This window comes from Cordyceps militaris, assembly GCF_000225605.1.
Source record: "Cordyceps militaris CM01 unplaced genomic scaffold CCM_S00005, whole genome shotgun sequence".
Taxonomy (NCBI): domain Eukaryota; kingdom Fungi; phylum Ascomycota; class Sordariomycetes; order Hypocreales; family Cordycipitaceae; genus Cordyceps; species Cordyceps militaris.
Genome location: NW_006271973.1, coordinates 2,076,173 through 2,091,110, shown reverse-complemented (window position 1 = coordinate 2,091,110; position 14,938 = coordinate 2,076,173). Strand labels below are relative to the sequence as shown.

At 52.8% G+C, this 14,938-nt stretch overlaps 3 protein-coding genes across 3 annotated transcripts; 2 read left to right on the top strand and 1 right to left on the bottom strand.

Annotated features, from left to right (window-relative positions):
- Positions 1-97: 97 nt before the first annotated feature.
- Positions 98-476, bottom strand: CCM_07018 (uncharacterized protein; the record flags this gene model as incomplete). The annotated part of the gene is made up of 2 exons (XM_006672156.1): positions 98-377; positions 424-476. The coding sequence occupies 2 exons, from the start codon at positions 474-476 to the stop codon at positions 98-100; spliced, it is 333 nt and encodes a 110-aa protein (XP_006672219.1).
- Positions 477-1,089: 613 nt separating this feature from the next.
- CCM_07017 (uncharacterized protein) lies at positions 1,090-1,341 on the top strand (the record flags this gene model as incomplete). The annotated part of the gene is made up of 2 exons (XM_006672155.1): positions 1,090-1,178; positions 1,260-1,341. 2 exons carry the CDS (start codon positions 1,090-1,092, stop codon positions 1,339-1,341), a joined length of 171 nt encoding a protein of 56 aa, XP_006672218.1.
- A 9,708-nt stretch (positions 1,342-11,049) lies between these two features.
- CCM_07016 (nuclear localization protein, putative) lies at positions 11,050-13,530 on the top strand (the record flags this gene model as incomplete). Its single annotated transcript, XM_006672154.1, has 3 exons — positions 11,050-11,116; positions 11,769-13,079; positions 13,130-13,530. The coding sequence occupies 3 exons, from the start codon at positions 11,050-11,052 to the stop codon at positions 13,528-13,530; spliced, it is 1,779 nt and encodes a 592-aa protein (XP_006672217.1).
- Positions 13,531-14,938: the final 1,408 nt, after the last annotated feature.

Here is a 14,938-nt window from a genome sequence, read left to right as displayed (position 1 = left end):
ACATGGAGGTTTGTATATGCCTACAGAAGCTCCAAAGCAATTCAATGGCCCCTAACAAATACTATGAAGGGGATTTTTAAGTTTAATATGTCCGCCATTAACAAGCCCCTCGCCGGCTGTCACATGGGACATGTGAGTGAGGCGCAGCATTGCCGGGGCAAAACCCATCCGTGATTGACAACGACAGTATCCAAGGCATGATGGTAATATTGAAGAATTGTTTTTTTTTGATAGTGTCATCTGGGTGAAGGGCTGTACGCGCGTCTTTGTTCTCCAGGAGTTGCCACAGGATCGTGGGAGGAACGAACCTCAGGTGCTCGACACGTACCGGACGATGGTGCAACAACTCTTCCGCATGCCGAACAGGATCGACCAAGCTAAGTAGGTGATGCAGCAGCAGAGTTGGAGGAATTATTGCCTCACGACAGAGCAGTGGTGGAAACACGGCATATCCGAGTTACGTCGCTGGCATACATTGAAATGGCAGGCTGCAAACCTTCCCAGTGTAGATTTCGCGGGAATCGATCGTTCTATAAATGTCCCAAGACACACGCAACTTCCTCTTCAGAGGAGAATATCTCGAATCGCCTCGCTGTCTGGCATTAGACTACGCATATTCTGACCCGGCTATCGTCATGTCAGACACGGGGATAGTCTTACGGTAGCAGGACAGACCTAGATCATGACCACCGATAAGCAGTGCAGGAACGAGCGTCAACACAAGCTCTAGCGTCAGCTATCATTCTTTTTCTTCTTCCTTTTTGCTAGCATTGTTGTTATGTCGTGTTTGCGAAGAAGAGGATACTAGAGCACAGGAAAAAAGGGGTTCAAAGAGCGGAGAGATGACGCTGCGCGATGATGTCAACAATATTCACACATCCCACACGCCTTCATCAACGTGCATCGGAGAGGTTGCCGAAATCGCATAGGCCAAAAGAGCGATCCCTTTCGGCAAATGAAGGCAAACATTTAAAGACTGTCTGTTTCCTTTCTTGTCTTCTTCTAACTACTTTTTTACGCCTTTCTGGGTCCCTGACAGGCATGTCACTGTCCTTCCCCTCCTGCTCGTGTACGACGACGGTTTTCGCCATGTGCCGACGTTACGCCCTGCATGATGAGGCGTCCTGGGCTTTCTTTGCTTGCCTGTCCTTCTTTTTGGTCTCTAAATCTGCCTCGAGGTTCGTCTCGTCTTTTTTGTCTGTTTTCGTCCCTTCTTGTCACACTTTATTAATGTCTCGTATTTTTGTGCCCTGGTTCAGACGCCCTGATATAGATCTGTCTGCGCCTTACACGGGGGCGTTGTCGCCACGCGAGGGCCCGGCCGATGCTTCCAAGAGCTAGAACTGCTTTTATGTGTCTCAAGCCCGTCCTGGTAACGTATTGGATGTGGCGATTTGCTGCCCATCTAGTCCACACTTACACGCGGACGAACAACTCTACAATTGCTGGCCTATCATGTACTTGAGCTTGTCTATCTTTTCAACCTTGCGTGATTCAAAAACCTTCCATGCCTCTCTGCTGAAGCGGCACACGCCGCCGTCCTTTTCTGGTGTGGACAGCGCCGCCACACACGCCCCTTTGCGTGCTTCTTTCTCCTCGTCCACCCCTCTCGTTGAGAAAAAGCACAGAAGAGACAGGGAGGACGGGATGGAATGGACGGGCTTACAATGTTGGCCCATGATGTGCAGCTGCAGGTGCGTGTGGAGAAACTGCCCCGACGGCGCGCGGCGGTCTCGCTCTGTTGCCTGCTGCCTCTTCCTTTCACAAGCAAGGCGGCGCTGGCACACCTTTCTTGACCTCATGATCGTCGTGCTTCCCCCCTCCTCCCCTCCTGCTCCCCTGCCGCCCGGCCAATGACGTTGAGGGATGGGCGTTTTTTTAAGAAGAAAAAAGCAACAAGCAAGACAAAGCGGGGTCGGTTTGGGTCTCTGGATCGTGTCTTTCTCGCGCTAATAAATTGATGATTGGAAAAGAGGAAGGGAAAAACTGTCAAGAAGCAGGAGGGCAGTTGTCAAGAAGCGGGAGGGCTGTACGTAGCAAGTACTCCGTAGACCATGTTAGCCTGCTACCCGCCTCGACAAGGTCACAGCAGCAGAGAAAGGACACATTCGAAAAGGGGAGCAATGCAGGCTCTTCTGGAGTCGGAAACAGCCCGCTTGCTGATGGCGAATGCGCGGAAATGCCAAATTCGACGACGTGCATGAGAAAAAACCACCTGGTCAGAATGAATCACATGGCCAAGCACTGGGGCTTTTCATGCACGAGCCGTATCGCTTCCAACATCTCATTTATCTTACCATTTGTTTTGCTCTTTCAAAAATAAGTAAAATACAACCCGCTTAGGTTTCATCTAGAAAGTTCCGGGCCAGGGTTCAGCAAAAGTCGGTGGATGCTCGCTCCCTCCAGTGAACTGTGTTCTTGTCCGAGACTCGTGGCATGAATGATGTTCCGGGATGACTTATTAGCTTACTCGCCTGATGTTCATGGACCCCTGCCAGCCAGAGCTACCGAGTACATTCTGGTACGTTTCGCTGTGAGCCTGGACAATGAGTAGTTCCCTATCAAGCAAAAGCCAGCGTCACTAACAGAGTTTGGACCCGGTAGACTTGGCTTTCGCAACTTTCAAGTGCTCGGGATATTTCGTGTAAGGCGATTGGCAGGGCTTTGTCGGAAAGCCTTGAGTCTGCGACCGTACACCACACACCAACACCAATACGATCTGTGCAGGGCTGGCAATCGCGTGCAAAGTTGGGGGGGGGGGGGGGGGGGGAGGGGAGGGTCAGTTGAAAACTGGGTGGTGGTGTGAACACCACGATGCACACCCCGGTTCCGTTCTTCAACGTCTAGTCGACTTACACAATGATATGCCACAAACTCATTATTATTTCGACGTCTGTCTTTCTTTCAGAGCAAGTGCACCGCCCCAGTCGCAATATGCAGGACGTCGGCTGACATTCAGCCCAGCACCTACAAGGCTCGCGACACGGGTCCGGCTGGACAGCGCTGGTGCTGAGTGAGGGAGGGCTTGATCACCGCCGCACGAGATGCAGCCATCTGCTCGACTGACATTTGGCCGGCGACTATACCCGAGTCGAGAGGCTGCGGCATGACTTTAGAGCCTCATATCGTTGCAGATTTGCTTTCTCGTCGAGAATGAGCAAATATACAGGAGCATTGGCGCCTTGTTTAGGTGAAAACTCCCAATAGGGCACAGTAGCATTGCAATATATGCATACCCGGGATAAATACGACGGTGCGAATACGGGTTCAGCTTGCGCAACCTAATTACCAGTAACTAGTCAGTCCAAAAAAAAAATCCAAGATTCATTTGCGACATGCATGAGTAAATTTCCAGGTCGTGCTGCACAGTAATATGTGATGACACAGTACTAATGCTTGGCGACACTACGCGTCGCGAAGAAGACGCCTGGCAGACCATGCCAACGCGCACGCAAGAAAATAAAGATGCTCCTCACGGTTGATTATTCCACCGTGTTCGTCGTGTTATTGCCAAAAGTGGCCGTCGATGGCTTCTCTCTTGTAGTACAAAAACCACATGCCACATTTGCCACACCCTTTCCTACCTTACCTTGTAACTACCATCGAAGTTGTACATTTGCGCTCTTGTAAATCAAATGCGTATTACAAGGTCCCTTGACACGACGGTGCATGACTCACCGAGCGGCTGTGGTGACCGATACGGGGTTGTACTCTGCAAGACATTTGTTGCACCCGAGGTGGTGATCGCTCACGACAATAAGATAACTAGTTAAGATGCAAGCCAACAAGGCGTCAAGCGTCAATCGAGAGAGGCGTGTGGCGGCCCCAGTGCCACACAGCACTCGACAGGCTATCTATCCGTAGTTACTCTGCCGATACAAGCAAGGCGACGGACTGATGGATTGACAGTGAACTGACAAGTTATAGCTAGGGTATTAGCTAGGTAGTGCCTAATTGCTTGCCGTTAGCGTCGAGAACGGGTCAGCGGTGGTTTTCACATCGGGCTGTCAAGCCACCGGCGACTAGTGGCTGAAGCTGACGAGAAGTGGGCTTGGAGGCAGAACGCAAGGCAGTAATAACGACGGTGGACAAGGTTGTGAAAGTTTCGGAGTGCTTGGATCACGGAATGTAGTGTTGCTGTGACCGGGTTGCGGTGTATGGCCAGTACGGAGTAGTCGAGGTGATTCCGGTCGGTCAATGTTGTCGGTCAGCGGCCGCCTACGCGCCTGTCGAGCAAGAGATGCACAGGGTGCACCAAAGACGGGACGGAGCAAGATTCCACCCAGTGTTGAACGATCGAGACGGGCACTGGCCGCGACAATCTCTGATAGCGCAGCAGTGTGCAGCTTGGACCAGCCACCGTGTGACGTGCGGGGCGCGCCATGCCATGAGGTCCTGCGCGCAGGTGCTTGGGCCTGGCTTGTCCTGGCTTTAAGCCTCGTTACGGCGCTAGGACGACAAGGCCCTAGTTAGTATGATTGTTCGCGTAACCGAGAGCCAGGACAAGAGATGTGGCACCTCGGCCGCAAGCTGACCTCTTCAGTGCATCGAATTTTGTTGCAAAATGAGCGGACTTGTGCGATGGCGTCTTGGGTGCTGGCTGACAATCCATACGGATGTCTGTTGCGAACTATCAACTTGCCTTAGCCGAGCGCTTGAAGCATAAGCGGAGCTACGGACAGATTGCTTGTTGGGTGCGAGAGAGGTCCGGGCATGACCGGCAAGATGGACGGCATAGGTCGCAGAACCTCACTTGATATGGTGATGGTCGAAACTTTTCGTAACAAGATATGGTTTGCTTTTACCAGAGCAGCGGGCCAGTTCCGTGGCAGGAATACGGGTTGCTTGCGCTACGTTGGCGAGGTTTGACTCGCTAGGCCGAAAGCAATCAGCAGTGGTGGCAGAATCAAGCTGAGGCGCGGAGCTTGGAACAGAAGAGAGAGGACTGACTTGAAATGCCAGAAGAAGTATTGAGGTGTGAATATCGCCACTTGATTAGAAAGGTTTGATTAGCATTCACTTGACTGGTGATTCCGCCTGGGGTGCGAGATCCTTTGTCCTGCTCGGCGCAGACAAGCGACTGAAACCAACTATTATTAGATGCAAGCAGAGCAGAGCCGGCGCGCGCCGTCTGTCACAAGGAGAGGTCAATGGAACAAGGCTTCAACAGGCAACAGGCAGGCGGTTAGCATGGTGTGGGTGCAAGACATTGTTGCAAAATAGTCACAGCTTCGGAGCAAGTTCCGAAATGGCGGCAGCACCAGGACCTTGTCAAATCTCGAGACCGCTTTTGTAATTCGTACCAGTAACATGATTCTGCGTCGAGTGCAGGGGACGGCAACAAGGCAGTTGACTGCACTCCGTACTAGTGGGCTATTAGTAAATACCCGGAACAAGCATGGCGCGCAGGGAGAAACGACTGGAACCTGGTTGGCCGCGTGTTGAGATGTGACTGGTATGCTGGCAGAGACATTGCGGCGGATTCCGATGATGTAGTCATGAGGAGAAGAAGATGGAGGAAAAGGAGATGCAGTTATCAGCTAGTTACAGGTACTCAGCGACTCGGCAAACGGGCCCTCGCCGACGGGCATATTGGCGGCGGCTGGCAGCTGGCAGCTGGCAGCTAAGGTCTGTTAGCAGCTGGCGGGTGGCAAGTGGTGGTTGCGCCAGCCGTCACACCATTTCCCAGATACCCGCGTTTGCACTTTCAACGGCCAACGGCCAAGGTGGGAGGGGGAACTTAAAGTTACTACTAAGGTAGAGTGAGGGAGGGCAGTGATGGTGGGCTGCATGAGCATGATCGTGAGATGCACCGGCAGCCCACGTAACCGGCCGAGGTTACATGGACGCCGCAGTGCCCGGGTACCTGCGCAGAAACGCTGCGCGCCGGATGGCATCAAAGAATTCGGGGATGCTGACTCGGTGCGAACGGAGTAGCTACCCAGCATCTCCATCCATACTTGATGATACGATTGAATGATGGGGGCGTCGAGTGGACCGGCTGAAAGTCGATACCACGCGAAGCGAGGCCGAAAGCCGAACTTTTCCTTCTCCAAGTCTCCCAGGTTTTGAGCTGAAAGCAAAATGACGTGAAAACTAGGTCTGATGAGTCGTTTTTCTCCAGGGGCGCCGGAAGTGGATGTCGGCTCCGACAGCTGCTGAGCTGCTCGTTGGAAGCCGAAAGCAGACAGGCCAAAAGCACCTTTTCTTTCTTCCAGAACAGAAACCGAGTTTTGTTTGTTCTCTGTATTGCTTGACTAACTAGTCATGTACGACCGGATCTGGTCTTTTTTTAAACTGGAGGCCGCAAAGAGGGGAAGGCGGAACAGATGTCGGCGGGAATAGCGCATGGTAAAATTAGCAATGCCCCAGCGCTAGCGTCTGAAAGCAAAAGCGCCGTGCGTATGGGCAGAAGGAGAGCTGATGATGCGCGCGCCCATCTCCAACCAGCGCCATCCTTCTTTTGTTAGGTAGGTAGGTAGGCAGTTAGTGAGAGGGGCGCACTATTTTGGAAGAGAGAGAGGGCAGGTTGCAGGTAGCTAACATCCACTTGGTTGGTCTTGGTTCTGTCTTGGTTTCTGTCTTCAAAATGATTCTCCGAGGTGTGCGTCCGAGCTGAGTCACATGAGTGACTTTGTAGCAAAAGACGTACAAAAAGTATGAAAGAAAAACTCCATTTGTCAACCTAAAAATGCTGAGAGCAGCTAGTCAGCCTTTTTCTTGTTGGCATAATTTGTAGTTATTCCAATCCTCTACGCGCATTCGTACGCCGGTATGGAAGCGGCCAATATAACTGAAATTCGGCGGGTTGATCCAAGCGCCCCACCAGGAGGGCAGGGCATCATCTGCTCCAGACTCCAGTGCATGGGCCAACCTGGTCAAGGCAGAAAAACGACCGTTTTCGACGTTGCAGATTAACACCCAAGTGATATATTATTAGCAACGAATAGTTTGAGCTTGGAATACAACAAACGATTTTCGTGATTATTCTCGGACGGAAACAACCTACGAAACGAGAGAGACAGAGATTGATGACAGACAAAGACACAGAGACAGGCTCGGAATCACACACCCACCCCACCCCCGTCCTCCCTTCACAACACACTTACCTCTCCGTTCTTCCGCCCTTTCCCAAGCGTAAACTCTATTGCCACAGATGGATAGCTCGCCATGAGCCCTGGCTCGAACGTTTCTGGGGGTCGAGGCGACTGGAATGCATTGGACCAGCTTCGTTAATTAGCGTCGTCTGTCTGAGGGCAAGCAAGTCAAGAATCGGCGTCGTATCCGTTCAGTTCGTGGGTGAGCACGGTTTGCCCTGGTTCAGTTGGTCGTGTGGAAGTGGAATTTGCTAGACAGTTGTATGAACATAGTCTTCTTTTGGTGTCATGGGCTCCGAAAAAGCTCGCCATCCTCCGAGTTGCTGATTGTAGATACAAGCTGCGTGTCTTATCAAGGCAAACTGGCGATAGGAACTATTGCATGTATGGATGTACATGTACTGGTTGGACATATTATTCTGGCCGTGAAGCGGGCTTATTATTGTAGAGAGATCAAACAGTTACAATGGCCCTCTGTTCCCGAGAAGTTTAGGCTACGGTGAAGGCTAGATTAGTACTACATCGTATATATATATATAAATATATATGTTTCTTTTCATGTACCCAGTGTTTGCTCGCAAGCCTTGGCGGAATCAGATTCCTGCATTCAGCTTTCCTTCCTTCAAAGGATATCCGCTTACTCAAGGTGGCACTATCGGGGGGGGGCCATGGGGGGAGAATGGAGAAAGCAGCGATCAACCCAAGTCGGCTCGACTAACTAACTAGTTAGCATAGCAAACGAGGCTGGAGTGCGCCCCTCTTGCATCGGATAACGGACAAGCCTGGCGAGGAGGTGTGTGATTGATGACCAGCATATTATTACACTAGTTGGCGCAGCCTTGGCTTGTGCCTGGATGACGCCGTCGACGACGACGCCGGAGACTGTCCGGCGAATGATGCGCCGGACAATGAGACTAATGAGATACACACCACTTTGTAGAGAAGAGCGGGCTTCGACTTTGTGAATCTTGAACGATGATGCAAGGTCAGCCATAGACTACGGTTTGGGGGGCCTGGAAAGCCATGTGCGAGGGAGCAGTGGGAGGGTGGCAGGGTGCATTGGTGTGCAGCAGGGCAAGGCTTGCTAGCGAGGAGGGGCCGGGCAAGTGCAGCTGTTTTTTAGAGCAATTTATTTTAGAGGGTTTTCAGGCTGTCAGTACAAATTACAGTACCTGTAACTCTACGGAGTACTAAGGTAACAAGGTAACAGCTGCAGTCCTGATACGTCAAGTTAGGTACTTCGTGTATCTGGGTACCTACGTGCAGCCACACAGCAGCTCACCCCTCCCAGCTTAACCGCACACGCCCCTCCATCCCACAGAGACTACCCCAGCTTTGCGCCAGGCCGTCGTGGTAGACGACGCCGCTGCATCGATATTTTCGTTTATGTTTCTGATCTCGTCGCGGTGGTGGTGTGTGCTCTGAACCGGTTAACTACCTGTAACTAGGTATGTACCTTAGTTATTCGCCGAACAAGGATGGACGCAGATGTCAGTCAGCCAGCCAGCTGCCATCGTTGCCGCAGCGGGCATCGCGGCCAATAGAAAAAACAACGTGTAAATAAGCTGCTGCAGCTTTTTGTGCTTGCTTGATATTAAAAAACCATGGAGCCTGCGTCGCTCCCAGCTATTGGTCATTTGCTGTTTTCTTGCTCAGCCCGAGCTCGGTCTACCCTGTCACCCTTCGGGCGTAATCAGTTTGTAATACGGCGCGTGTTACCTCGACATGCATGTTTCGAGTGTCGCAAGAAAAGGCAATGTTCAATGTTAGAAGCCAAGCGCGCCTCTGGAATCAGGTTTTGCAAGGTCATCAAGTCATAGGTTCCGGCTGCTAGCCGTCATGGGCCTAGCACCGGACAGCTTTCCCCATTGCTTCGGGAGAGGATGCTGGATGCTTGCTAGGGCGTGGGCGCGCTATCAATGGAGGGGGGGATGATGTTCAAGGGTGGTGGGCTTCAGAGCAACGATCTAACAAGCGTGGCTGCGACCCCTGCGGTATTTGTAATGGCTGGCTGTTGAATCTGTTGTATTGATAGGTAGGTAGGTAGGCAGGATAGCAATGGCAAGATATTGGCGCATGCATGATAAAAGCACGGTGACGCTGAAATATTAGGTAGGTAACTCGTACGGAGTACAGCGTGCCCAGGTTGGTACTAAGGTACCTGCCAATGTAAAAATGTACATACCTAGTAGGTACTGTTAAGCTTGGAAGGTAGGTACCATTTAGGCATGATTCGGCCAGCGCCGGCTGCACATTGCGTCCACAGGTTAGTAACAGGTAGGCACCTACTAACCTACCAGTTACTGGTATTCGCACAAGGTCATCCGCCGTCGCGGCAACGTCCTAAATTTATCCGTAACAATTGCTATTTACCAGTCAAACAAGGCAAATAATAAATAGAATAAGAATAAGAAATACGGTCGTAAATAAATCAGAAATCAGCGCAAAACGGATCAGAGTCATGCTCCTCTCAACTACTGTCTGCTTGCCTGCTCAGCACCACTGAGAATTGATAGAGCAACCCCCAACTCCCCCAACTCCCCCTCCACTACGCGGTACCAGGTACATGAATAAACCAGGCCAAGAAGCACCAAAGTCACCGCTGTCCAGCGACATGTACAGGTATTTGAAGACGACCGAGTTGCGACCAGTTGGTATGCCCTTTCCCATTTATATTTCCGTCCTTGCATGTACATGCACAAACCTCGTTCCCCTCTTCTCCTCCTCCTCCTCCTCCCATCTCCACCACCACCACCACCACCACCACCACTACCATCATCTTAACCACCACCTTGTCCCTCTCTTTCATCCATCTTCTTCAAAGCCACCCTCCCTCCCTTCATCGTCGGCAGCCCACCACACACACACACACACACACACACTCACAAACACACCCACGCACGCCCACGCCCACTCACTCACGCACTCTCTGCCAACCCAAGCCCAGCCAGCAAGCCCAGCCCATCCAACGTCCGGTCGCCGCCTTCTTTCTGCCATCGCGCGCTACGCTATCTGCCTATACAGCCAGGGTTCCTCCCACACGGCCAACCGAGAAGCATCTCGCACGCGCGTAAACTGCACGCACCCTCTGCATCACCACACTACCAGCCAACCTTTCCAACTGCTTCAACCGCCGCGACAAGCCCACCACTACCGACTTGCGCAACCGTCTCGCTACTCTCGTCACTCGCCCGCTGCTTTGCGATCCTCTTGTGCTCGTCACTCGTCTCGCACCTCTGCCTTGATTGATCCCGGGCGCCCCCGTCGCGACTCACGGCTGCCTCTCCGTTTGCGCCCTCGCCACCTGCGCGACAACACTTCCTTCCTCGTGTCCATCTATCGCAAGCGCCCCTTCTCAAGCCGCCAGCTTCGTCTCGTCCTCCTACTCGCCATCCGGGCCTCCCGGCCGACTTTTTGCTTCGCCTTGGCCCTGTCGTCACTTGACTCGCGCCTCTACGCGTTGCCACCAACAAGCTTGTACTAGCAGCTTGCGCCGTTTGTCAACGCGCTCCCATATTCCTCCCAAGGTAACTATTCGCAGCTTCGTATCATTTTTCCGCCGTTTGTTCTGCCCGTCTCCTCTCGTCTTTTGCTCTGCTTCCCCTCCTTCTGCATCTCGACTGTCCTACCCAAAGTTATTTGCCGTCCTGCCTGCCCGGTCACAGCCATCCGACCCGCGCGCATCGCCGCCTGTGTTAGCCTCCAAACCTGCTATTAGCTCAAGCCTGTCGCAACCACCACGGCCGTTGCCGCCGCACCACACAAAAAACTCCATCCCCATGTGCCCGCCTCGACACCATCTTGTTGCCGTTGCCACACCGCATACATGCATGCCTAAATCGCCTCCTTCGCCTTGACTGCCTCTCGATTTGCGTCTCGAGATCTCGCTCGCCGACTCCAGCCTCCCTCATCTTCCATGCCACCATTCCCCACGGGTTCGCCCGCCGCTGCCATGTACGCCAGCCAACCCATCGCCGCCGAGGGTGCCACAATCAATCCCGCTGCCCTCAACTCTCCCGGTAAGCGCTCCCGCTCATTCCCTTGCTTCATCTTCACTCTGGTCGTCTCGCTTGCCCTGTCGCACAGTCTTTGCGACCCCGCGCCTCATGCCTGCATTATGCTCTCGCGACAAACCCCGCCATCAGTTGGGCTCACGGCCTCCTGTCGCGCGCCACCCTTGCAGCTCCCAGCCAGAGCTCCATTCCTCGCGTCCCTGTTGCCCCCGTCACTCTGCTAACCACGTCTTGTGCCTCGCAGTACTCCCTTCATCTCTTCTCACGAGTCGCGCGAAACGAAACCGATCTGCAGATACTTTGACCCCTGCGCAATCCGTCGGTGACGGTATGTCGTTGCAGATTCTCGGTAGCCACGTCTTGCGACTCGTCTTGCGACTGCTGCACCTTGCTTCAACTGCCCGTTGTCGCGTGTTGAACATGCCTGCACTGCCTGCACTACCTGCACAAATTTTCCTCGTCTAATACTAATCACGGCTACCCGCGTCTGCGTGCCCATCCATCTCTTTGAGTCCAGTCGATGCGCCGGCACAGTCGCGCGTGTGCAAGCTTAGCAGGCAGGGCGCGTTCACTGACGATTCTTGCTCATTATATTCCTCGTTACAACAAGCGGCTAGACTTGAATCATTTGCTAACCTGTTGCTCTTGAAAATAGCAGCCTCCCAGGTCCAATCCAAACGATCCAGACCCATGAAGCCTCACTCGGGCGATGTTTCTGAGGCGGCGGCTCAGCCTCCTGCTGCTGCCACCGCCGCTCCTATCCTCCCTCCTCCTGTGACGCCACAGTCGCAGGCCACTCCTCTTCCTGCTCATCCCACGCCAGCGTATTCCGGAGGTACCGCTCCTCCCAAGACGACTCCCACCAAATCAACCCTCAAGGCTCTGCCCACCGTTCGCGACCACACAACCGACCAGCTCAACCAAGCCGGCGATGAATACATTCCCAGAGAGATCGACGAGTTTGGTGAGAAGAAGGTCATGGCCAATGGTCAGCTTCTAGGCAACCGAACCTACCGCTGCCGGACTTTCCTTGTGCCTAACCGTAGCGACAAGCTCTTCATGCTCGCCACCGAGTGCGCCCGTGTTCTCAGCTATCGAGACTCGTACCTGTTATTTAACAAGAACAGGTCTCTCTTCAAGATTATTGCCAGCCAGGCCGAAAAGGATGACCTTGTCCAGCAGGAGATTCTCCCCTTCTCGTACCGCTCCCGCCAGATTGCTATTGTTACTGCCCGCTCCATGTTCCGTCAGTTTGGAAGCCGCGTCATTGAAAATGGCCGCCGCGTGCGTGACGACTACTGGGAGACCAAAGCCCGCAAGCAGGGCTTCACTGAGAACGATCTTGCCGGCGAGAAGCGTCCCGGAGCTGCGAAGGCTCGCGAGGCTGCGGAAGCCCAGAACAATGTCATAATTCCTGGACCCCACACCGAGATTGTCTATAATAACGCCCCAGGACCGTATCCAGGCGCCACACAGCCTCACATCGTCCAACCAGGTATGATGGGAGGCCCCGGATCTACCACGAGGATGCCCGCGTTAACAGTCGCTCCAGACCTCAATGATAACCGCCCAAGGGACTATTCAGGAATTGTTAGACGCGGCCCGCGTCAGGAAATTACTGGACCGGCTTACCAGGATCAGACTCGGCCTTCTCCCGTCCTGGAACTCCATTCCCAGACTCACCACGCCGCCGAGTTTAACAGGTCCGTGAACCAACAGCGTGACATGCGCGGCGATTATCTCCAGGGCATCTGGCACCGTCCTCATGAGCAGCCTCCTTCCAGCCTCACGCAACCCGTTGGTACATCGGATGCCGCGCCGACCTCCCGCGCCACTACTTCTCCCCATGCTGCCGCTGCAGGTCTGCCCCAGCCTGGTGGAGTCCCTTCTCGATCTCCCCAGATGATGATGACCAATGCCCCCTACTCACAGGGTATCAGCGCCCAGATGGGACAGGGTATGAGGCAAGGTACGTGTTCAGTACAGCCCCCCTCACGATCACCAAACTAACAGCTCCAGGATCCACAGGCAGCATCAACGCCGGACAGCCCGGCTACAACTATCAGTCCGGACAAATGTGGTCACAAAACCCACAAGCGGCCCAAGGCGCATACGGAAGCTACACCACCCAGGGCCAGCAGCCACATCCCACGCAGTCACCGGCCTCTATGCGTCAGCCCGGAAGTGGCCAGATGCAAAATATGCAATTCCCCCCCATGGGAGCAGCCATGCCGCAGTATGGTGCCCAGCCAAGCATGTACCCTACGGATCAGACGCCCAGGCAGTATATGCAGCAGCCTGCTGCGGCTCAGCCGGGCGTCGGGCAGGCGTGGCAAGGACAGCACTCACAAGCCCAGCAGCAGCAGCAGCAGCAGCAACAACAGCAACACTGGTGGAACCCATCTCAGCAACCGCAATAATCGCGCTATGCCGGCTGTTTTGTTCGTAAGAACGATTGCCCAGTCGATGCGGCCGGGCCGCGTGTCACGTTCAGTGCTCTCCCTCCATTTCTCCTTTCCTTGTTTCAAACCTCACCACTCTTCTAATACCCCTGGTGTCGCCCTTTCAGTTGGCATGAAAGGAGCAAGGGCATTGATGCTCTCTGTTTTGTTGTTTTTCCGGAGTTGCTGCTATTGTTCTTGGATACCCGAATTCACGTTCCATTTTGCCGGTTTTGTCCGTTTTTACTCGACACACTGTCGTCTGTGCTGCGCTGTATCGGAACGCGCCCATTATCCATTTTCTTTTGTGTTCGTCGGATTCTGGGCTTCCAAACGCGGATGGAATAGAGGCGTCTCGGCAAAAGAGAGGGAAAGAAAAAGGAGGGAACACGGGGTGGGAAGACTGGAATATGAATATGCGGCTATACAACGCCGTTTACTCTTTCTGTTTCGCCGGACGGATATGCCTCGGAATGAGAATGATGCTCATGTGCAAACACCTTTTATCATCTTTATTTTTGGGACGATTATCTCTTAATGAGAAAAACGGGATACTGCTTTCCCCACGAGAGGTATACGTCAGTATTTGTTATCCTGGGCCTTGATTTTTTATTTTCGGGTTTTGCTTGGAATTTGGGGCAAATGATGATGGAAGTATCGTCTCTCTAGTGGGTTGACATTTTTTCTTCCTTATCTGGGATCAATCCGGGCTGATTCAACTTGTTGTACAATTGTTCCGCTTGATTGATCTTTATGTCTTGTTTGGTTCATTTCACTTCTTCTGCTCCTTGGAACTGAAATCTGTTGGACTGGAATCGGGTACTTGCGTTTGATGCATCTAGCTACCTTTTCCGACCGATTCTTGACAGGGGGTTTTTTTTTCTTCCCACTTTTGGTTGTTGTGTTGGGCAAACAATTTTTTTTTTTCGTCGTTAGTATTGCTCGGGTTTTTGAATGCATTCGGGTTCTGGGCTTGGGTTCTCATTCTTCTTGGCATGGGTTTTTATCCGCTTGAAGTGATTTTTCTCTCATTGTCCTGTCTACTGTTGTCGTCTATTTACTGTACAACCCCGTGCTGGGGGTATACCATATGAAAAAAATACGGTTTCCTGTCTTGGTTTGTGTTGACAATATTGAAATTGAAAATTCCTCACACACTTTCTCGTCTCTCATTTTTCATTTCTGGTCTCCTTGCTTGCATTTTGACCCTTGCTTGACTGGGCTTGTGATATCGTGTCAGTAGAACTAACTACGCGACATGGACTTGGCACGAACCAACTCGTCCCTTTAACGCACAAACTATCTCCCAACTCTGTTTCCTTTCCGTCGGCGACATCTAAAGTACATGTTCCTCAATGTACTGCTATGCAAACCAATCCACAACCCC